This window comes from Grus americana, chromosome 2, assembly GCF_028858705.1.
Source record: "Grus americana isolate bGruAme1 chromosome 2, bGruAme1.mat, whole genome shotgun sequence".
NCBI classification, from domain to species: domain Eukaryota; kingdom Metazoa; phylum Chordata; class Aves; order Gruiformes; family Gruidae; genus Grus; species Grus americana.
In genome coordinates, this window is record NC_072853.1 from 127313944 (window position 1) to 127336852 (window position 22909).

Below are 22909 nucleotides of genomic sequence, written 5' to 3' on the forward strand. Positions count from 1 at the left end.
AACAGGTTCAAAAATCATCAAGTAGGAAAAGCAAGAGATCACATAACCTCTTTCTAAGCCTGGTTTCCCAAGCTAACAACGCCGAACAAGTTTTTCCTCAATGTTTTCCCTTTTCTAAATACAGATTTTAGTAATTTATCTTTCCTCTTAACACAAATACTGCAATTTCCCCTCCTTCCAACCCAAAACAGTTTAACAGAATGTAAGACACAACCAGTGTGGGAAGATGCTCAGGCGATCTGATTTCCTGAAGACTTGGGATGAGCTGTATGCACGCAGAGCTCTTGCTGAAGACATTACCATCCAGTTCAAATTCCTTAGCCAGTCTGATAAATACCATGCCCATGAAACACAGTTTCATCACTAGATTTCAGACTTTGCACAGGACAGTATTTCCCCCTCTTATTTTAAAGTTTAAAAAGCTACAGGACCACAAGAGGAAACCTCAGGCAACTCTCACTGAAGACCCCCCCATGCACTACAAGTTTTAAACCTTGGCAAAGGACACAGCATTAGCGCTGCCTGCCTCATCCACGGCAAGGGTCCTGAACAGCTTAACCAGCTCTAGTACAGGATCAGACTCTTAAATTTGCTCCTAGAAGCTTGTTTCCTCTCCTACACCACCACAGGAGCTGCTTTCAAGAATACTCTTCTTCCTAGGACTAGTTCTCCCTCACAGGAAAGGTTAAAAAAAAAAAAAAAATCTCCCTCCTTTAGAGGAGCACACAGCACTTTTTAACATAGCTACAAAAAAAATCCTTTTGCATTTTTTTGCTGGTTTGAGCTGAACAAAACATGGCATGGAAGGATTACCCTCTCGAGCTGCTCCTCCTGGCTTTAAGAACATGCTGAAAAGAAGTCTCTTCTTCAGACTACAGTCCTCCTGTAAGAACTTAAATCAAAGAGCAAAGTTGGTTCTCAGTTGAAAGGCACATCTTGGACATTTCAGTCTCAGCATTATTTTTTTGTTGTTTAAAACCTTTCCACATCCCAAGTTGAAACTCCAGGAGAAGAGTTACTTCTTGGGCCTTCTATCCATCCCTTTTCCTGTCACTACCCAACAGAGGTGGTACAAGATCTGTGGAAGCTAGGACAGCCGTGCAGGTAATTTACCACAAATTGCAGTTATTCTCCTCTCAGCATTTATGTGCAAGTTGACTTCATGCTGAAAGGTCACACTAATTTCACAAAACGTAGCCTAAAATACATTCATCTATAACTGTCTGTCACCCAAATGTGATTATTTTTACCACCTCACTATACAAAGTAAATCAGAATGCAGCTCTTGAACACCAGAGAAACGTTCTCCATTCTGGTATCAAGAGGCAGACCTAAGAAAGTCTCCACTGTAAAATGAACAGCCTACAATCTTGCACAAATGAAGTCATACCTACTGTACAGTTAGTATTTTTATTATTCAACCTAAAAGACCAGGGTTTTTTTTGTGAAGTGCCTGTATTTAAAATACCATGCACTTTAATCAAGAGCCAGCCTTACCTTTCTATTCTGTGCTTAGTCGATTTCGCCTGTTTGCAGATACATAGGCTCAAGAGCTGGTTTCCCACTGAAGACATAGTAAAAACACAGAACTTGAAAAATAAAATTGTCATTAGTATTTAATCGCCTATAAAAAATAAAACTAGCACTTGCAGTTTACATCTCATTGCACAAGATCAAAGCTGGCTTTCAGTGTAAGTACAGGACACAGAGACCCCAGTCTACAGACAGCAATATACTGTACTCAGACCAACAAAAAAAAAAAAGAATGAACATATACCAGCCATTAAGCTTCCAATTCACACTGCACATGTCTTCTCAGTCTTATCAAAAGTGAAACCCATCACAGAACTCTATGCTTGGGGCCTACAATCTTCACAAATATCAAATTACATTGTCAAAAGCCTTTCAAAATATGGAAAGAACTGAACTCCTGAAGAATTCTACACTTCTCCACATAAACCAAGAAGCAGCAGAAGCACTTGTTAAATTCAACAACCCGCATCAGCTTTATTAGATCGTTACATTTACAAGAATTAACGGTAACGGTGCAGCTGCAGGGTATTGCGTCTTCTCCAGGCAGCACGACGTGAACCACCAATGGTGTGGTGGAATTTGTGGCCCTTGCCAAGACCACGACTCTTCCGCCCAGCCGATGTCAGCCCACGCATCTCTCTGTGCTTGTGGACAGGCTTGGTGATCCATTGGGTATCAGGGTTGCGCCTGATGGTCTTATGGAATGGATCAATCAGGATCACTTCGAAAAACTTGTAAGTGGAATCTTCACCCACCCAATATGAGTTCAAGACTCTCAGAGCCCCACAGTGCCGGCCAGCACGTTCCTAGAGGGAAAAAATAAATGCAAAAGGCTGTAAAATCATGGATGCAGGGCAATCTTCATGCACAGAAGCATGAATAACTCAAACCTGAAATTCCATAGGTGCTAGAAATTTCAATTTGCCATAAGAGATCCTCTCTTCCTACAAGAACCATTCTCCTTCCAGTTGCAAAGACGCAACAAAACGTAGCAACTGAAAGGAATGCTGTCTTAGAAAAAAAATGCTGTTTGGGTTCCTACATGAAATGGATTTTAAAGAATATAAAGAGGAAAGTGCTTGGTTGATGAAAGAACTACTTTGTACACAGAAGCACCCAAGAAGTAAATACACAGACTTAAAACAACTTTAATGTGAAGATGAAGATAAAGAGCACAAGCTGCACTTGAGGCCACGGACAATCTTTTGCAGGAAGTTATGAAAGACCTATCAATTTGCACATCCAAAGCTACAGAGAAGAAAGACGTTTCTGCAGAGAATAAGCGTGTACTGATAGGAGAAAAGAATCAGCTGATGTAACAAGTCTTTGTTCTACTGCCAGTATATTAGCGCTTGCTATTTCTATCCTCACTTGTGGTTGGAAAGAAGCAGTCTTAGTTTAGAAAACAAAACAAAGCAGAAAATATCAATTATGCAACTCCATCTGTCTCTCCTGTCAAGAATGCTCCTCATTTAAAACACAAAGTGTGTTTAATCCTAGGACTTTATCATCACTGTGGGAAAGTATGAACCAATGGAGGCCACCCATCTTCTATCCCAGTGCGATCCCAACCTATTGCTACAGTCTTCCACTAAACAGCACTGGACTATTTTCTGCATATGTAATGAAATTCTTTCAAGCCCTTGTTTTATTCTAGCATGTGAGAGTAACACATACATTAAAACATCAACCCCCCTCAAACAGCTGCTATGTGGGGATGGTAGCTACAATTGTGGTTTTATATTTCTATAATATTTCTATCTTAAAAATATAAGTCTTCCAGGAAAGAGCGTGTCAGATTCAGAAAATCTCGAACTAAAACTGAGAGTAAATATCCTCTTTCATGAGCTGTCACCACAAGCCAGCATGTAAGCAGCCATCAGATATCCGGTAACGGCATATGTGAAGAGCATGCCCTGAGCACTGAAAACGCAGAATTGCATTTTTAATTTAAACTCGTTATCTGTGTTTCTTTTAAATTAGCATGTCCCATTTACGAGGTGGGTTTTTTTTTCCCTTTTAAAAACTCCCACCATATTTAACTTGCTAAAGTCACTTATAAATATTTTTGAGGTCCTCTTTCAAGAAGGCAATGAGTAGTCTCCATTCTTTCACATCTCTTTTTTGAGAGTGCAGACTAGTATTAATTCTAAACGAACTGAGTTTTGTCTAAAGGTGATAACTACATCTCTTCAACACTACTACTGTGACATTATGAAACTTAAAGATCTCATCAAATGAAAAGTTCCCATTTTAAGTATTTCAGCGGGTAACATCATCTCACTGAAAAACAAGTTAACGGCCAATCTTCGTGCTTGTGAGGTATCAAATTTTTTTATATAAAGAACCAGAAGGTCTCTGGCTTGCTGTTTTCAGTTCCTGTGATACAGCTAAGTACACTGCGCCACACTCTTACTACGCAAACAGGTGCCACAGACTAAGTCAGGAACTCATCTGTACTTTGTGAAAGGAACACCACCTGAAGCTGCCGATACATACACAGCAGGGAACAGAGAGGTGTGATTTAGTGATGAGTGAAGTCAGACACCTTAGCATATTTGAATTTTTATTCCTCATGCCTAACCCTTTATTTTACTGGAGCTTATACTAGTTGTATGCCTATTTTTCATTACAAATATTGTGGCATACTCTAGAAGTAAGTATAGACTACGAACGTCAATAAACCATCTAAGTAGTACTTTCCCCAGACCCCATTTGTAAAGTCTGAATAGTTTTTTCATTTGTCTCAACACAGGTTTTCAAGACATTCTGTTGCTTTCCTGACATCACTGTTCAAGATCTTTTACTGAACATATTAATGGAACAATTGTTTGGTGGGTTTTTGTCTCTATTTTCAACTTCCTTGTCTCAGAGTATTTTTGACTTTTACAGACTAAGTAACACCTTCTACCGCTAAGTTCCTGAACAATAACCAAAATAGTCACCTCTGCTACAGACTGAAGACTCCGGGCAAACTTCAGCTGGTTAACGCCATGATGCACAGGTTTACCATAGGTTGCACCTTTCGGGACTGGGCGTTTACGACCACCACGGCGAACACGGACACGGTAGATAACGTAACCTAAAAGAAACGGTGATTTAGGAACTAGAAGAATTCTGTAGCGCAGCAACTGCAAATCACAGCAAGGCAATTTTGACGCCCATACAGCATTTCCAACCCCAAAAGCTTCAGGTGAAAATCAGGTCATTATACCAATCTTCACCAAAACCTACAACTGGAGGCGGCTAGCACAAGATGGTTTTGTTATTTCCATTACAACTAAGGGAAGTGATGTCCTGTGATGACTATTTTTTACTTCCAAACCAGAGTTTATGACACCATTCCACTACGTAGTTCTAAATACAGTAAAACCAGGTACAGCTACATTGTAACACGAAAAGCTCCCACCCTGAAAAACCCAATAAAACCACCATCCCGAAACTAAAATCCCATATTCTGACGGTAGTATTCATAAAGCTCTAAAGCACAAGCCATCCACAAACCCTGCTCAAATCCGATCACTGGAAAATAAGGAAACTAAACAAACTTCATGAACAGTAACGGAAGCATAGACTCTCAGCTTTGTATTTTCCCAGTGAACAAATATATTGTTTCAAGGATTTGCTCAAGTTGCAGATGGATGGCCACCTTCCCCAAGTTTCTTTCACTGACCAGTAACTGTTTTCTAATGACAGTACGAACTACGTCACCTTGCTTACTCAAGTGCATACAGCTGTAATACAAACTCAACACAACACATGATAAAATCTGGGTAGAGAAAGGACACCCCCCTAAACCTAGGAAACAAAAAGCACTGGTCAGCTCTACAGTAATAACACAGAACAAGAATTAAAGTCACAGCCCACCTGATTTCCATCTGCCAAAACGGCCACAGAAGGTCTCAATTCAAAATTACAGAAAGTACGGTTTTGGGCTGTGAGCAATGCTACCAATTTAACACATTTATAACATTAAGTTCATTTCATGCAGGACACTTCAGGTTCTTGGAGAATGTTTAAGTTTCAGATCTTATTATTCTAAGGCCGACATAAAACTTGGTCACTCCATCACGAAGTGCATGGAATTCACCTCTGTATCTCATTACCTTGCTTGGCCTTATATCCCAGCCTGCGAGCTTTGTCTGGTCTGGTGGGCCGGGGAGCTCGGTGCAAGGCAGACAGCTGGCGATACTGCCAACAGCGGACACGAAGGAGGAATCGCATCACATCCGACTGCTTTTTCCTCCATAGCTCCTGGATGTACTTGTAGGCACCCATGTTCGTCTACCTGCTGAATTGAGAGGCCAATGAAAAACGTGCATTGAATCAGATTCCAGAGTTGAACAGCTTCCAACAGAGACACTGCGTAAAACCATACACGTAACACCACTGACACAGAGGATGCTCTCAAGCTTCTTTACACCACTGGCACATCTGGTAACATGGCTCACACTTGGCAGCCTCCTGTAGTACACATGGCAGTTGCCATTTTCAGCAATTTTCTTTCTTTTCATGTTTTTAACTGTTGAACTCCTCAGCTGAAAATTTTTCTGATGTGTATGTCAGATAGTACTAAAATCAATAGTTAACATCTGAACCAACTTGTAAATATTAATCTATAAAGTAGTAAGTGACTGTGAGTGGTGTAGTCTTTACTTTTAATGTGGTTTAATTATTTCTAAAAACCTTTTCTCACACACCTGCAGCATTTAGCAGGTGTAAGTGAACTCCATCAAGCCACCACCCAAATCACCATCAGAAAAACACAGCTCATTTTATTGGACCAAAACCCTGTTCATTTGTGATTTTTCCAAACCCCCCCTCTGCCCAGCCACGGCACAGCTCTGGCCATCCTAAGCTATCCCTTCTTCATGATTACATTATGGCACAAAACACAAACGAACCCAGAGTCGAACCAGGACGTGCGGCCTGTAATCGACCTGCACTCGCTACGTTGCGGTGCGCGGCCTTCCTCTCACACCAGCAACCCTGGGTCCGACTGAGTGCCCCAATCCCCTCCCCGCCCCTCACCCCAGGCAGCCAGGCCGCCCCGACGAGGCCCAGCCCGCGGGCCCACCACTGCCCTCCCAAGGCCCGCGGCCTACCCGGCCCCTCTCCTCGCGGCTCGCAGAGGCCCCGTGCCGCGGGAGCAGCCCCGTCCCACCCCGCCAGGGTGGCGGCGGGCGGGGGCGACAGCGGAGCGGGCGGATAGCCGCCTCAGGCCCGCGATGGAACCAGATTGAGGGAAAGGCGGAGCACAGACAAGCCCTCACCTGATGGCGCCCAGCACCGGAAAGGAAGAGGCCTCTTTCCCACAACCCCTTGCGGCGACATCGTGCTTCCGGCGGCGGCACCGGCGCCTCATGGGTAATGTAGTTCTGGGGGAGTCAGCCGCCCTCCTCGCCCCGCCCCGGCCCCCGCGCCCGCCAATGGGCGGCAGGGGGCGGGGTTCGGCCCGCCAGGCTGGCGCGGCTCAATGGAGGGCTATGGGAAGCTCGGCCCAGGTGCGGGGGGCGCGCGGAGCTGCAGGCGGGGGTGCGCCCTGGGGCACGGCCCGGCCCGGCCGGGGGCCGCGGAGCTGGGGGGCTGGCCTTGGGGCAGGGGCTTTGCAAGCTGGGGCATCCTCTGAAACACCCCCTCCCCCCCATAAGAGCCCCAAACTAGCTAAGGGATGGGGGGGGGGGGGGGGGGGGTGGACCTGAAAAAAAGTACTTTAAAAGAAATCCTGAGAAGAACCCTTAAAAAAATCCTAAAAATTAATAATTTTTTTAAAAAAAATCATAAAGTGAAATCATAAAAAAGCCCTAAAAACTACCCCAAGGCCTGTTCGGTGCGGGGGGGTGGGGGTGGGTGCAGCGCAGTGCCTTTGGCTGGCGCCAGGGAGCCCCCGGTGCTGCAGGCCTGGGGGGGCTCCCCGCCGGGGTGAGCGTGAGCAGCCGGTGCTGGGGCCGAGGCCCCGGCTTTACCCGTTGCTGTCATTGCCGGCAGGCCCCGCAGCCCGATCCGCCCAGGTCCCTCCTGTGCTGCACAGGTGCCCCGGGCATTTCTCTGCCTCCCCCCGGCGCCTCCTCCCCGGCCGGCGCCCGCAGAGGTGAATTTGCGGGAGCAAGGAAGGGGCCTGGTGCTGAGGAGGCTTCTGTCCCCCTCTCTGGCTCCAGCAGTGTCCCCAGCGTGCTGCTGTGGAGACGTCAGGCCCTGCCGGGGAATCAAAATGGGAATTAGGCTTTCCCTGCCTGAAAGCTCCCCCCTTGCCTCCCTGTGGCTGCAGGGTAACCTTTCTGTGTGTCCATGTATGCTTTGCAGAGTGACCTGGCTTGTGAAGCGTTACTGGGTTAAACTGGAATCGAAACAGGACGACGCCAGCCCCCCCTGGTCCTAAAAAGGTACTCTGCGGCCTTCTCTGCGGCAAACTGCTCCAAAGAGCGAACAGAGCGGTAGGGCCTGCCGCCCTGCCGTAGCTCACTTGCAGGCAGAACTGCCCCTGGCTTCTGAAGGCCTCCTGCTAAAACCAAAAAACCTGCTTTTGCATTTGCTTTCCTGTGCTTCTGCCTTTAACGCTCCTATTTTCTAGCTCCTAGTCTGCAAAAGCTAGAAACTTTCTGCACGTGACCTAACAGGGAAGAAACTGCCGTTTTGTCGTGTTTCCAGAAGCCATCTTGATACCACCAGATACCGTTTAGGCCCGCAGCAAAACCACAAAGCCTGATAACACGTGTCTTGCTGTGTACACACACACCAATGAGCACAGCCCCTGCCCCAGAGGGCTTGCACACTTCACCCCTCTCAAACAGTCTCCCCGAGAGCGTTGAGGCTGCAAGGCAAGCATCGGCACCGATGGCAGCAGCCTAAAACCTTAAAGAATGGTGTGGGAGGAAACTCTAGTCCTAAAAATATCAGTCGCTGGTGAGCGCCGGGGAGGGAGCTGTGCCTTCCAGTCACCCGCTGCTTCGCGTTTTGCCTCTCGCCTTTCAGGGGCTTCGCTTCTGTCTGGTGCTGAGCTCTGCTGCCGTGCCGGGCTAACGCTCCTGTGTCTGCACAGGGCCTGCCTGCTGACTGCCCTCTCAGGAAAGATGGGGAAGGGCTACAAGGTGGTGATTTGTGGAATGGCCTCGGTGGGAAAGACTGCGATTTTGGAGCAGCTTCTCTATGGAAAGCATACTGTTGGTGAGATGTTTTTTACTTTTGCGGGGGGACTGTTTCCTTTTCTAGATTCTTGTTCTGTGTGGGTCACCGAAAAGCAGTAACTGAGGTCCGTGAACTGCACTGAGGTGAAGGAGGAAATTAATGTGGTGGTGTTGCATCTCTGGGCAGTTCTTGAAATTCATAGTTCCTTGCTTACAGATTTTTAAAACAGTCTTGGAGAAGAACACTTTCCATGATGTTCCCAGTTATAAAATACATTAATGTTTAAAAAGAAACAAACACAGAAAGTAGGCGATGTGCTTGCTGCCTATTTACATAAGAATTATCTCATTCCCTGAAAGATGCTGCAGATGCCTAAAAAAATAAATTGATATTATGTGATGAGTGGAGAGACTGTTTAGACTTTTGTTCCGTCTTCTTAAAGCTTTATTTTGCTTGGTTTTGTCTAATATTTAATCAAAGTGCTGGAAAGAAAAACAGCTCTGCTTTAGGTCCCACATTCTGTCCTGAACTTCCAGGGCCGAGCTTCTCGGCTCTCAAAGAAATCCTCCTGTGGAAAATGGACTCGAGACAGGAGCATGGGATATCTGAGACTTGCTGTGCAGAAAATAAAGGGAACGAAGGCAAAGCCAGCTTGCTTCCTTCTGTTTCCACATGACTTGGCTTTGAGAGCAAGGGCAACGATCAGCAGGCTGATGAATTATTCCTGCCTCGCCCAGAAACAAGGGGTGGCACCAGGGGTGAGTCTCAGGGCTTGGATGGAGGATGTCTAGTCTGTTTGTATCTTTTCCTTGGGCAGGTAAATTAAATGTTGGGGTAAGTTATTGGATAAAAGCACTAGGATTTCTAGAATGATGCTTTGCAGGCACTGCGCCTTTAAAATGTGTGGAAGGGAGGAATTTGCTGGCAAAGCGTGATACAGAACTGCGTGCTGATACCCTTGTTTAAAAGGAGGATTTCCTCTAATGTTGCAGCAACATCTGTTTCCAGCATCTTACTGTGCCCTATGCACGTAGCCCCGCGTAGCTTTCAGCATGAAGATTGCAAAACCTGCAGGCTGAAGGTTTTTCCTTTTACTACCGACCTGCCTCTCCTTTGCGCTGGGCTGGGTGGTTGTCAGAGACACCTGAGCAGCATGAGCAAGGCCACGTTGCTTAAATTATATTGCCTTGCATTACTTCCTGCTCCGAGCTCCTATTAGCGACCCAGGCAGGAAGGATATTCAGGTGTTGCTGATAGGAGGAGCTATTTATGGAACCAGCCATGTACACGATTATATAATGTCGTGGATACTGGCTGACATAACTGGAGGGAGGCCTCGTGCTCGGGGTTTAGCTGCGGGTGTCCCTCTGTCGCTCCTGAATGCTCCAGCTCAGCTGTAGCACAACACAGACTTCCCCCCGTCCCCCCCAAGAAAAATATCAGTTTTCCTTTCCCACAGGTCTGCTCTTATTTTTCAGAGTTAACAGTAAGGGAGGGAGCAGCTGATAGCGGAAGGGGGGTGCAAGGGGAGAAGGAAGAAGGTAGGCTCCCATTTTTTTTATGATTGTGGTCAAATCTTATTCCCAACACATTCGGAGAAAGAGGGCAAGTAGCATAGTCAAGATCAGAGTAAGGCAAGGACTCGTACAGAGCCACTGCAGCCGCAAGGGACGAGCGGCCACCGCCCAGCGCTTTTGATATCACCTGTGTGCGCCATCAGGCACATTTTGGGGGATGGACCGATGTGTTGGCGTTTCTGGCAGTCCCGCTGAGTGGTCACCGTCCTCCCTGCCTCTTTCTCAGCCCACAGGCAGTTCTGGCAGAGGGTGCCTGAAGTGTGGGCTGGTGAAAATGGTTCCCAGAAGATCTTTAGCTACTGCTCCAATCTGTATTGATTTAACCCTCGAACTGCATAGGCAGGACACCACTGTGAGGGTCTCACTGGGCAAGGACAGAGTTTGAGGAACACTGAGTCTTTGATTGCTCCTTAGCTGAGCTGCTTTAAACTGCACAGACCCATTGCCGGTGCTGCCGTTGCACCAGCACTGTGGCCCCTCCACGCTTAAAACATGATTACTGAATCTCAATCCTTGTTTCCTAAAGCTTGTGAGCTCCAGAAAGCTGACACGTACATCTTGGCTGCTGGCCTTTTTGGCAGGAGGCAAAAAGGACTAGTGTGTTTGCTGAAAGCCCGTCTGCTCAGAGCCAACTAGCAAGGCAGCTCACCAGGTACGGGAACACGGACACAAGCTGTTTCAAAACCTGTGCTTCCTGACTGACGTCAGGAGTGGCTCTGCGGCCAGTCCAAGGGCCAGGGAGCCGTGGGGAGGACTGCCAAGCCAACGCATGGAGTCTGTCCATTCCTGACGGCATCCACATCCTCCTCCCAGTGACAAGAGGTGTGCTCGAACTTGGTTGTAGGCTCAGAGCACAAGGTCTGGTGCCATCCTCCAAGGTGTCCCAGCCACTGACATGGGGGGTCTCCTCCTGGCTGTAGATCAGCCATGAGTCTGTGTCAGTGTTCATGTGCCTCCTGTTGACTTTCCTGTAAAAAGGAGTGGTGGCGCAGCTGCTATCAGGGAAGTGACTAGTGTCCTTGGAGGTTTCACACTGCTATATAAAGCCCTTGGCTTTGAGCCCATGCTCCTGGCTGTGTGCTTGGTGATGGTGCTGTAAACCCATTTGCACTGCGTTTCTTTTCCTAGAAAAATGTGCACTTTCAGCTCTCCCTGGCTTGTCACGGATGAAGTCCCCCAGTGCTGCTGTCGCTTACACGCTCAGCAGCTAGCACTCTTGCAAAGGCACTAAGAATGCTTGAGGTCAAAGAGGAAAAAGTACTCAGGAGGGAAGAATACCCCCAGAAAGGAATATTGGCATCCCTGGAGCATGTGAGCAACAATGTGTGGTATTGGGCTTTGTGCTAGGCTTTAAAACTGCAAGAGAGGCTGTTTGCCTTGGGATGAGGAAGGAGAGGGCAAAAAGGTGAGAGACTCTGTCAGAGCTGTCTAAAGTAACATATGTATTGCATGGCAGCCTCTCTGGCTAAACTGATACAAGGAATCAGACAAAACCTGGAAGGAGATGTTTGAAGTGGGTGCAGATTTAGGTTTGAGTCGTGTAGGGACTACATTGCCATAGGTCGGGCCAAATAGTTGTTAAGGCTTGCATGTAGGTACATAGTTGCCTGGTACCTGGGATGATCTCTCTTTTTGTGGCTTCAGTGTTGTGTTTGTCCAAATCATAGAATCACAGAATGGTTTGGGTTGGAAGGGACCTCAAAGACCATCTAGTTCCAACCCCCCTGCCATGGGCAGGGACATCCTCCACTAGACCAGGTTGCCCGAAGCCTCATCCAACCTGGCCTTGAACACTTCCAGGGAGGGGGAATTCTCCACCTTCTGTTGCACTCATGAAAAAAGAGGGGCCAGTCTTTTCTCCTCAGTCATGAAATGGGTCCTTGACTGGCAGTAGAAGATTATCCCACTAAATACCTGTGGCACCTGGCACTGCTTGGCCTGAGCTCTCTTGAGAGAGCTAACAAGAGGGCTCTGGCTTAACTTTGGCGTGGAACATGTCTGTAAAGGGAGTAGGTGGTTTTTCTTAAACAGTGTTCCCGTTCAGTGATGGTGCAGAAAGGAGTCTTCCTTCTGCCTTTAAAATATCTCTGGCCTCTCAACCTATGGTAAAGCTTATCGGCTCAACAGAAGGAGATGAGAACTCTTCCTGTAGAAAACATGATTTTCCTTATCTCTGCATCCTGGCTGTGTAAATAGCTGGTATGGTCAGGTTATTCGTAAGCAGCTACTTCAAATCATCTTAGTAGCTGGGAATGAAAACACCATATATTGCTGTGGTAGAACCCATAACGAGAATTTGCCTCGCTTGGTCTCAGCTGGAGGGATTTGGGGTTTTGGCTTTCACAGTTCCAAAGATGTGGAGGCTAATTAACCAAATTATGCATTCTTACATCTTTGTTTCTTAAATCAAAACTACCTCCTGATGGATCCATAGTCAGTTTTGCATTTTAGAAACAGATGAAAATGGAGCTGAATGTATGCAACCAAGGGTCACAACTGTGGCTACTGGTTGGTGGGGCCAGTACTTAACTGGCAGCTAAACCTAAATAGACCAGCTCCTGTTGGGGCCTGTCCAGCTCTTCTCTGAGTCAAGGATCCTCTGATACTCTGTCGGTTGGGATCCTGCAGTTTACGAACAAGGAATAGCAGGCTTTAGGAACTCTGCTAAATTCCTGCTGGGAAGAGGGAAGGAGAGATTACATAGGAGATCTCCAAAAGTACTCAAGAAGACACAAAATTTGCATTGCATTTCTGTTTGAGAGTCACGTGGCAACTTCTGAAATTCCATGCATCTTGAAATTTTGCTTTATTTTGGTATTTGCAATATCTCTGCCTTGGCTAGCCTGAGTGTGCAGTATTCATTAGTATATTGAGCCTTTTCTTTTCCTCATTGGGAAACCACCAGGGGTTGACACACCACCCAATTTATGACTGAGGCTTCCCCTTGCAGTTCCTCTGTGGCAGCAGTGGGTAACATAGATGAAGACCTTTCTGCCTCTCCCCAAACTTGCACCAGCTAAGTAGGTGCTAGAGAACGGCAGCAATCTCCTGTCTATTCCTCCTTTCCCTCCCTAACTTTTTTCATCCTTAGTTTCCAAAGAAACCACATGATTGTTCACTCTCTTGTTAGTTCCCCTTTCCCCCCGTAGCTTCTGCACCTGAAAGCTGGTTCCATCTGCCCGTTCATCTGTGTCACAGCAGTAGATATCTCAAAAACATGTTTCTGTAAATCTAGAAAAACTGGTAGCAGGAAAGAGAAAAGGCCCGCGATAATGCTGTCCTCCAAGGAAAACCTCCTCGAGCGGGCAGCAGCCTGCAGGGCCGTAACTCCCCGGCACAAGCTGCCCTTGCCCACCCAGGTGGCAAAGGTGGGAGGATGCCTGGGGATGCTGGCGGCTGGGATGGTGCCAGGCGCCCTCCTAGGGCACTGGGCTTTCCTGACTAGTTCTGCCACTCGTACAACAACCTGCCTGGCACATGTGTTGAATGGAGACTGGGAAAGTGTTTGAATGGGATGGTACTAACAAGAACTGTAAATATTGTTGTCAGCCAGATGCGGCTAGCACGCGGTCTGGGCTTTAGAAGCAGGGCCTTGAATAAGGTGACACAGGTATGTCTAAAAATTATCTGCGTTTGCTTAGGAATCTACTTGCATACACTCCCTCCCCCAGTGTACGTAGGTGAAATTTCACCTCTGGAATCTGATACTGATGCATAAATTCCACTTCCCTCCACCAAAGCGTCCCTTCATTTCACATCAAAATTTCTTGCTCTATTCTGCTGACTTAAGTCCCAGGTCTTCATTTTTCCCCTTCGTTTTCAAGTAGAGTGTTAAAAGACACAATTTTCACTGCTAATTTCAATGTTATTAGGAAGAGACTGTCACAGGAGAATGTGGATATATTAAAGACTGTTGAATTACAGTGCAGCATTTAAATGGTAAAAACCTGCACAAGATTATTCACTGCTTTCTGAAAAGAAAACTTAGGTAGTTATGGTTCATTTCTTCTTGCCAAAGTTGTATTTACTGATGCTAGATATTTCCTTTATCTGTCTGTACAATGCAACGAACCAGAGCAAGAAGAAATACAGTGCTGTATCCAGAAAGGGCTCTGTTACCTACTTCAGTCTTTAAAAATGCCTTTGTAACACATTCTCCAACCACACGGAACGCCTTCATGCTTCCTCTTTTTATTAACCTTTGTTTTGTCCTTCTGCTCTTAGTTTTGCTCCCGCACGTTAGCATGGCTATATTTGGAGGCAAGATAAATTAATTCGTTGCAAACCTAATAAGAGTTTGATCTATGAAGACTACACAGAGAGGGGCAAAAAGAACAGCTTGTGCCACTTTCCTGCACAGGAATGCTGCATACATCATGGGAAACCATCAGCGTGGGTGGAATGCTTTAGCTTGTTTGTCAATGATGTGATGTATTTTGAATAGTGTAATTGAATATAGCAAAATCCTTATTTTCACAGGCCAGATAATCCCTCGTGTTTTCTTAAACAATGCACTAATATGGTCCCGTTTTGGCAGACAAAGAGAATAATGCGAGACTTGTTATTGTAGCCCTGCAACAGCAAACAGTTCGTGTATATAAGAGTGCAGTGGAGGCAAAAACGTGGATTGCAGAGGGTTTATATGGATACTTAAACCCGACTCTGAAAGTGACCCAGCTACACTATATGTAGTTTGTTGGGGCCTGTAACTTTACGTATCTGCATCCAGGGGGAACACAAAGCTAAGGTGATCGATGAGTTTTCAAGTTTGGCTTGGAAAAAATCAGTTTAGTTAGTTTGAAGTAAGCTGCCTTGAATTACCTCACATTTACCATGGGGAGAGGAAGGAAGGAGAACCAGTATGCAGATAGTTACCATGGAGCAGGTGATATATATACGAAAGCTTGTTACCTCGTGTGTGCTCTTACCTTGCAGTAAATGAGCTTGCTCCTATTAGCAAATCTGAGTCATTTTAAATCCCTAAGGGATGGAAAAAGCTCACTGTGTATTTGAGCAAACATAGCATGCAACTTTGCTTGCATGCAAACATCCCCTTCCCTTTTGTGGCTTGATTTCACTTGTTGGTTAGTTGTACCACCAATACACATTCATTTCCAGAATTATTCCTTTGGCTCTTGCTTCTGCCGTATGATCCAGCTCGGTATGAAGCAAAGAAGTAGGCTTAAGATGTTCATACTTGACTATCTGGTGTTCCTTGGCTGTTCTTCCAAAGGGGTATGTCTGGGCAGGCCCGTTTGCAGCATGTTTGGCACAGAACTGGTACACTGGGTGGATGGAGTTTGGGAAACGTGGGGGAAGAACCATGTATCTTACCCTATCCTGAACGTGCATGTTGTATAGATTAATTTTACAGGCATAATCATGTGCTTATATAGTAGATGGTTGTATTTATGCAGCATCGTTATTGTAAGTAGCTGGTGCAGTGATCTGTGAATACAGCCCTTCATGGGCATCTCGGGCAAGGTCGAGTCCAGGTCAAGTCACTCTGGAAAACATGCACTGAAAGCTGTTGTGGGGTAAAGTTCTGCTGTACTGCAAATAATTCTTATAGCGGTGCTGTGCTTACACCAGTTGAACTTTCCTGCTTGTTTTAAAACAGGCTTAGAGGAGGGTGCCACAATGGAAGATGTGTATTTGGCATCGGTGGAGACAGACCGAGGCGTAAAAGAACAGTTACGGCTTTATGACACCAGAGGTCTGCAGGAGGGTGTAGAATTGCCAAAACACTATTTCTCTGTCGCTGATGGCTTTGTTCTTGTGTACGCCGTGACCAGCCTCGAAGCTTTCCAAAGAGTCGAACTGCTCAAGAAGGAGATAGACGTCTTTAGAGACAAAAAGGAGGTAAACGCACGGTGCCGTAACTGCTTGGCTTATCCCTGTATCAGTGATAGGAAGTTAAGGTTGCAAAGCATAACTTTGTTTCTGTAAAACTCGCGTACAAAGGAAAACGAATGTACCCACAGCCTTGGGCAATCCAGCAAAAGGAAGCTTTCTCATGCTGGGGAAGCCTAATTTGCATGCCGTGCAGGTCATGCAAAAGAATGCGTTGGGTTTCTTTTTTTTCCTCCTTACTTCCTCTACTACAGCTAAAATTCAGTTAGCTGAATGCACCAGCCAGGACACTTATGACTAATAAAACATATGGTCTACAGCAGTGCAGTTCATATGTTTTTTTAGATATTGTACACGGGAAGTCAAGTGCATAGAATAATATAACGAAGGGCATTATCTTTGTTTGTTTTGTATTCATGTACTTGATGGCTTACAAACTAGTGTAATTGACAATGGGTCTCCCAGACATTAGTCAATTGGCAAAGCAGCTTTAATGTATTTTAACAACCATATTGAATCAATTCAATTGTGTGAAATGACTGCTCTATTTTCCCTCAGAAAGCAGCTAGTGTTTTCAGCTGACAGTGTTCCAGCTTAGCTAAACAAATATAACTTGCATGAGGCATTAGCATTATGGCTTTTCCTACAGTATCTTTATATTCTCGAGTAGTTTTCCCTGTTAAATGTCTTTAGCCTACAGCTTTCCAAACGTCTGTTTTATGCCGTTAAAATATATATATATATATATAAAAGTGCATGAAGAATTAATTGGATAATGGTAGGGAGAGAGACTTTCAAAAAATGTAGCTCGTTTAGTACTGACAGCACATTGGGTGGCAGAGGGAGGCAGGCTCCAAGTTTGACAGCAGCCGAACGTGTAGTCACAGGAGAGGTATGCTAGCTGGTGGGGCTGGCGCGAGCTGCAGACCGTCACGTATGTCAGGGATACGGGAGTCCATCATAACTCCCCTGCAGGGCAAGGAAAGGCGGACAAGCAGGAAATTTTTCCCAGGCGCTGTGTTTTGTGAGGGCCCTGATTTGTTACTTTACAGCATGTCGTAATGCGGAGAGGGAGTCACAGCTCCAACAGGATTCGCGTCCCTCTCTTCTGTGTTACCTGCCAGAACTCTTCTCCCTCGTGGCGTGCAAGTATTTTAGAAAATTTGCTTATCCTCTGGGAGAGCTTAAAGTTGTGAGCTTGACTGAGGATAACATAGTGGAAAGAGCAGTGCCTACAATAAGCTGGATAAATTAGTTTTATTCCTGTGATTTCTAGTCCATATAAAACAGGCTGTGAAGCATAGAAGGTGAGATCAGGAGTCCTAAGACAGCATCAGCGGACTTAAAGTTTGGGCTCTGCTAGAATACATCCTTAACCAGATTAGGGATGTGTCCCCACACAGAGCACTCCTGAGCTGGCAGAACGTCACCTTGTTGAGTGGCACAGTCCCCTGCTGTGTGGCAGATGACAGAAAGCAGTGAGGGCTGGTTCCTTGCCTCTGCTGGCTGTGGGGGCTCTTCAGTGCACACCTTAAAGCCTGGCCAAATTTTATACTCAAAAGAGGTTGTGTTCTCTCACACTGACAGAGCTTAACCATGTGGTAAACGCATATGAAGATTATAGCTTCTTTCAAAGCCTTCACAGAGGGAAAAAACTTTTTATTTTTTCCCCAAACACCATGGATAGAAAAGAAAGGAAGCCTCAGACGTCGCAGGAACAGGGCAAACATCTCTAGCTGAAAAGAAACAGAAGACATCCTGGAATTAGCCTGATGAACAGGAAAGAGTGAGCAGGTGTGGCCACAGCAAAAACCCCAAATCATCAGCTGGAGAGGACTTTATCACTTGATCTTTGTCAAACCACTAGCATAGCGATGAAACCAGTGTTTGACTAAGGACCTTGAACTATAAATATAGGCCTGGTTTCCCCTAAGAGCTGATGCTGGTAAAACATTTTTAGAAAATGGTTAACTTAAAATAAGCAGGAGCAGTAACTTTAAGTGGCCGGCACTACCTTCAGCACTTCCTAGAACTGAAGTACCAGGGCAGGTCGCTGAGCTCAGCTCCGCTCTGCTGTCTCAGTGATACAGAAGTCGCTTGATTGATCCTTACAACTAAGGGTCTGACACAGGGTTTGATACAGCTGTGCTGCTGGAGTTAGCTAACTGGCTGCTCTTGAAACTGCTTCCGAGAGGATGGTGCTGGTGCTTATCTGACCCTTTCAGGAACAGAAGACTGTCCGTGTAGGTCCCTGCAGTGGCTTACCTTGCATTTGGGAGCGGGCAGCCACCTGGGCTGGGAGAGGGGCTTACCAGCTCAGCCTGCCCGAGCTGCTGGTGCTGGCTGCCTTATGGCAGCGTTGGTTTGTTTATATTGCAGGCTGGGGCTTGGGAAAAAACAAGCTGGGCAAAACCCACAGCTGTGGGGTCCAGGCTTTCTCTGCTGCTATGCATTTTTTCATGTCTTGAGCATCCAGTGCTCTGACCTACTCAAGATGTCATGCTCTTATCATTTGTCTAGGGCAGCTCAATTGCAAGGTAAACAGAGAACAGGGCTGTTTGACTCTCTTGGGTATTGTTTCCCTTTAAGTGATCGGAGGAGGGGAGTCCTGCATATCCTGTTATTAAAACCAACTTCCAACCCACAGAAGATGAGGGTAATTCAGATCCCAGACCCTGCTCTTCCAAACTACACGCAGCTTACCTTGTGCCAGCACTAAGTTAAAGAACAGGTCTGAACTGTGTTGCTGCTTGCCTGCTGTTTAAAAGCACAGTGAGCAGTGGATGCTTTTTGTATAAAGCTCACCCTTCCGTTTTATTTGTAGGTAACAGTTATTGTCTTGGGAAACAAAACTGACCTCCTGGAACAAAGGCAAGTGGAAACAGAAGCAGCACAGCAATGGGCGAGGGCTGAGAAAGTGAGACTGTGGGAAGTGACGGTGACAGATCGGAAAACACTGCTTGAGCCCTTCACCTTCTTAGCTAGCAAACTCTCCCAGTCCCAGAACAAATCAACATTTCCCTTGCCTGGAAGGAAGAGCAAAGGGAATAACTGTGATAACTGAGCTACCTTAACGTTGTCTGCTGCTGCCAGGTCACCGCCTAAGTCCTTTCTCTGCCATTTGCTTCTCACTGTTTCACTTAAAGCAATAATCTCATTCAGCAATAAAATCAGCAAGCTTATGGCTAAGAGGTATCCTTCCTTCTCATGGACTTGGCTTGAGAAAGTCCCTGGTGGTAAAAGCCTTAAAAAGCACTTAAAGAAAGGAGTTACCTTGCAACAAGGGTTATGGAGGAGGGAGGGACAGGTGCATGTCTCTCTAGCAGGGGCTTTGACTACGTCTGGATACAGCCATGTTGAGGGACAAATCAACAAGCTTATCATGAAGCAATCCCCTTGCAGATCTATAGCCTCTAGTCACAAATAGTACCAGCTGCAATAAAGCATTCAGTTTGGAGAGAACATATGTTTGAAATGGCAACAGTCCTTTTACCTTGACCTTCAACAGGGCCACAGGGCTTTTTGATGCTGCAGGAGGCTTAGGTCAGCGTGTTGTTGCAGGGGAAGGGTTTGGGGCAGGAGGAACAGTTACCATCAGATTTGGCCGCTGGAGTTTTGCTAGTGTCTGGAAGGAAAAAAGAAAAAAAAAGGAAAAAAAAAGAAAAACCCAAACAAATCTTGTGGGAGATACTAGAGCAGATCTACCCTGGCATGAAGCTTGTCAGCAAAGTCTGGCAAGTAGTACTTTCAGCTCAGGACTAGAAAAGCTCTCAGAGCACTCATTAATTTAACTGCAACCTGAAGGACAACATAGCTGTACATGGTTTTGTTCCAGCATGTCCAGTACAAATCAGTCACATTCACATAGGTGATAATTTTACTGAGAAATTACATGGAACAATTTTGTATTCAGGAGATCCTGCCCGGGCTCTGCTTAGCGCACTGCGTAATACTCCTGCCCAGCCATACAGCCAAGCTGTAGTAATCCACCCTCGGTACAAAGCTACCGGCAGATAGCAACAGGTACAAAGTGCTGTACTACTTTGTGAGAGGGGGCTAGGGAGCGTAGGAGGCTGCTGTTCTTTTGGGAACATCCCTATGGCAAACGCCCAGAAATATCTGTACAATTGGCCTTGGTCTTCATATGCCGCGCATCGTCCAGCAGCAGGAATGCAACTGTGTGTGCTGTATTTGACCCTCCACGCTGGTAAACCCGTGCTGCAGGAATCTGCTGTCCTAGGTCTGCCTGTCAGAAAAATAAACAAAATTGGATACAGAGGGATGGAATGAGCAACAATTGCCAGAAAGAATGGCCAGAGTTTTGCCTCTAACAACTTCTTCTACTAATTGATACTAGTTTTTCCCTGTTTTTGAACATGAGTGGGGAGAGGGAGTGAACTGAAGTACCCGGTTCCCTCATTTTCCACTAAATTAATGTTGTTTTGAACAAATATTGAGAATTTCACTGTGAGTCAGCAAAACCACAAGCAATATTTGCACTGTCATATCGTAACTGCTAAATACTGTGTGCTCAATGATCACAATTAAACTGTGTGCTTATAGCATTGCTCTTCCTGAATACAGACAAATAAAGTCCATCAGCATTACTAAGGTCAGACCAGCAGTACGATTCACTAAAAATTAAGCAGGTATTCCTACCTTTGTAATGAAGGCAGACGAAACTATTTATGTGCTTTGCTCAATATAGTTTGGATTGCTGTGGCCAAGGAGTAAGATAAGAGAGCAATTATGAATGAGCAAGCCCTTGTAATGCCCTGCTAGAAACATACAATTGTTTCTATTGCAACACAGCAGCTGAGTAAGCACTATAGCATGACCTCCCCCAACCTGGCTACTAATAATCATTGTCCCCAACGATGCTGCGGAACAACACTCCCTCCTCACTCATTTCCTACCGAACACACGTGTACCCAGAAGACTCGGCGTCTGCCCGCGTGCTTCGGAAGTGGGGGTGACTTCAGAGCGGCAGCGGTTCACCTCCTTGCTGCAACCTCTCACCAAGGAATTAGTTATGTTCTTCCTCTTCAGCTCCTTTCCTCTGCAGAACCCCCCTTCTAGAAGGGACTTGATTCAGCTTTGGATCAATCAAAATAAGCAAAGACCTCTGCTAACTGCACATCATCTCTGAAGCTGACCCTTGAGCCAAGGGAGTGCAGGTTGACAAGTCAGAATTAACTTAAAAGGTGGGGAGGTGACTCGTTCCTGTCCAGTTCTGCACCCTGCAGGCTCAGTGCCAATTCCACTGCCAAGACTGATGCCACCTGTAGTCTGCCAGAGCCGTGTCGTGCGACATCAGCTTGCTCACTCACTCCCTTGGACGCTCAGGACTTGAGAATGTTTTAAGAAAGGCAAGATGACAGGGATCTTCTGAATGACTAAGGGCATTTTGCCAAAGGGGTTACATAAAGGCAAACACGTTATCTTTGATTTAGTTAAATTGATTAGAAACAAGTTTAGATCATTTTGGGCATTCACACAACCACTCACCACCCACCTTTTTCTTTCATAAACTTATTCAGATGCTTTGTAAGCATTCAAATCAATTGTCTTTTCTAAATACCACAGTATTTTATTGACAAGTGATGGAAAATCTAGCGTCTCCTCTGCACACAATCCACACACAGTGCCTGGTACCGAGTGAAAATGAAACTCACTGTAGTACAGTTTTGCATAGCGTTAAAAGTACAGAGTGCAATCTAGTAGCTAAAGGGCAGAACACGTATTTTGTTCTTACTATTCCACTGACTCAAAACCTGTCCTAGGTCACTGGGATCACTTACCTACTACAAAGCTAGACAATCCCTTCACAAGATAATTTTTCTCCATTAGTATTAAAAAGAAAAACAAATTAGCAAATTGAACCATCATTCTCTGTTCCTCTTAAACGTCTATCCTGCTGAATAACCACTGCGCAGATCAGTCACCCCAAATCAGCTCCCTCCCCACTGCCAGCTACAACAGTTAATTTGGCACGTCCTGGTAGCACAAAGCAAGAAGCTGACAAAAACCTACTGAGATGAAGCCATTTACCTCCTCACTCAGTAAAGGAGAGAAGGAAACAATTACCAGACATGCTCCTGGTGTGATGTAGCTATATACCAATAATTTTCCTAGGCCGAGCCCAACAGCTGAGGGAGCTCATACACCAAAACATACGCCGTGTCAAAAGAAGGCAGTTCAGCAGATGAGGCCAAGGTACCACTACCCACAACCAGCCAGCAAAGGAAGGTTACCTCTGATTAACAAGCTACTTTGGACCAAGTTAGATTTGATCTATATATAGTTAGGAAGAGAAGTATATAAATAAAATATATAAAGAATTTATTTTAAAGTACCAAAACAAATCCGAGAGTGCAGATGACCAGATAGCACTCTGAAGAATGTTGCAAGGTGAAGTACCTGCCGTGTGAAAATGAATCTGTACTTCCGGCCTTTACCTTAAGGGAGTGGTCAAAAATGCCATATCCACAACTAACTGCCCTGTTGCTACATACCTCAATGTAAACATCATGTCTCTAGGAGATAATCTTTGTAGGTAGTTAAAGGATCTACAGATTAAGTCTCCTTTACTCTCCTTTAAGGTGTCTTCTGCTAGCTTACCAGGACATGATTCCTTCTCCTCTTCCAAGTGGGAACAGACCACTCTGTCAGAAAACCATGAAGATACTGTCTTCTTCCTTTTACCTCCTGCCTGTTTCCCTTCCAGATCTCGCACACTTTTCCAGTTGTACTTTCAAATAACGCACCACTCCTGAAAAGCCAATGCTGTGAAAACTTAAGCTAAAGAGTAACTAGCGCAG

The 22909-nt window shown here is 45.7% G+C and overlaps 2 protein-coding genes across 2 annotated transcripts; one reads left to right on the forward strand and one right to left on the reverse strand.

The window, feature by feature from the left end:
• Positions 1-1979: 1979 nt before the first annotated feature.
• On the reverse strand, positions 1980-6891 carry RPL15 (ribosomal protein L15). Its single transcript, XM_054817844.1, has 4 exons — positions 6807-6891; positions 5640-5824; positions 4479-4615; positions 1980-2339 (listed from the first exon to the last, which is right to left on the reverse strand). Exons 2-4 carry the CDS (start codon positions 5809-5811, stop codon positions 2034-2036), a joined length of 615 nt encoding a protein of 204 aa, XP_054673819.1. The 5' UTR covers positions 5812-5824; positions 6807-6891; the 3' UTR covers positions 1980-2033.
• Positions 6892-6980: 89 nt separating this feature from the next.
• Positions 6981-19754, forward strand: NKIRAS1 (NFKB inhibitor interacting Ras like 1). The gene is made up of 5 exons (XM_054816709.1): positions 6981-7037; positions 7837-7916; positions 8573-8697; positions 15856-16097; positions 18913-19754. The coding sequence occupies exons 3-5, from the start codon at positions 8604-8606 to the stop codon at positions 19150-19152; spliced, it is 576 nt and encodes a 191-aa protein (XP_054672684.1). The 5' UTR covers positions 6981-7037; positions 7837-7916; positions 8573-8603; the 3' UTR covers positions 19153-19754.
• The last annotated feature ends 3155 nt before the right edge of the window (positions 19755-22909 follow it).

Coding starts and splice junctions, on each gene's coding strand:
- NKIRAS1 (XM_054816709.1), top strand. CDS start 8,604: ATGGGGAAGGGCTACAAGGTGGTGATTTGTGGAATGGCCTCGGTGGGA. Junction 8,698..15,855: donor CTATGGAAAGCATACTGTTG/GTGAGATGTTTT, acceptor GTTTTAAAACAG/GCTTAGAGGAGGGTGCCACA. Junction 16,098..18,912: donor TCTTTAGAGACAAAAAGGAG/GTAAACGCACGG, acceptor TTTTATTTGTAG/GTAACAGTTATTGTCTTGGG.
- RPL15 (XM_054817844.1), bottom strand. CDS start 5,811: ATGGGTGCCTACAAGTACATCCAGGAGCTATGGAGGAAAAAGCAGTCG. Junction 4,616..5,639: donor GGGATATAAGGCCAAGCAAG/GTAATGAGATAC, acceptor CGTTTCTTTTAG/GTTACGTTATCTACCGTGTC. Junction 2,340..4,478: donor GTCTTCAGTCTGTAGCAGAG/GTGACTATTTTG, acceptor TTTTCCCTCTAG/GAACGTGCTGGCCGGCACTG.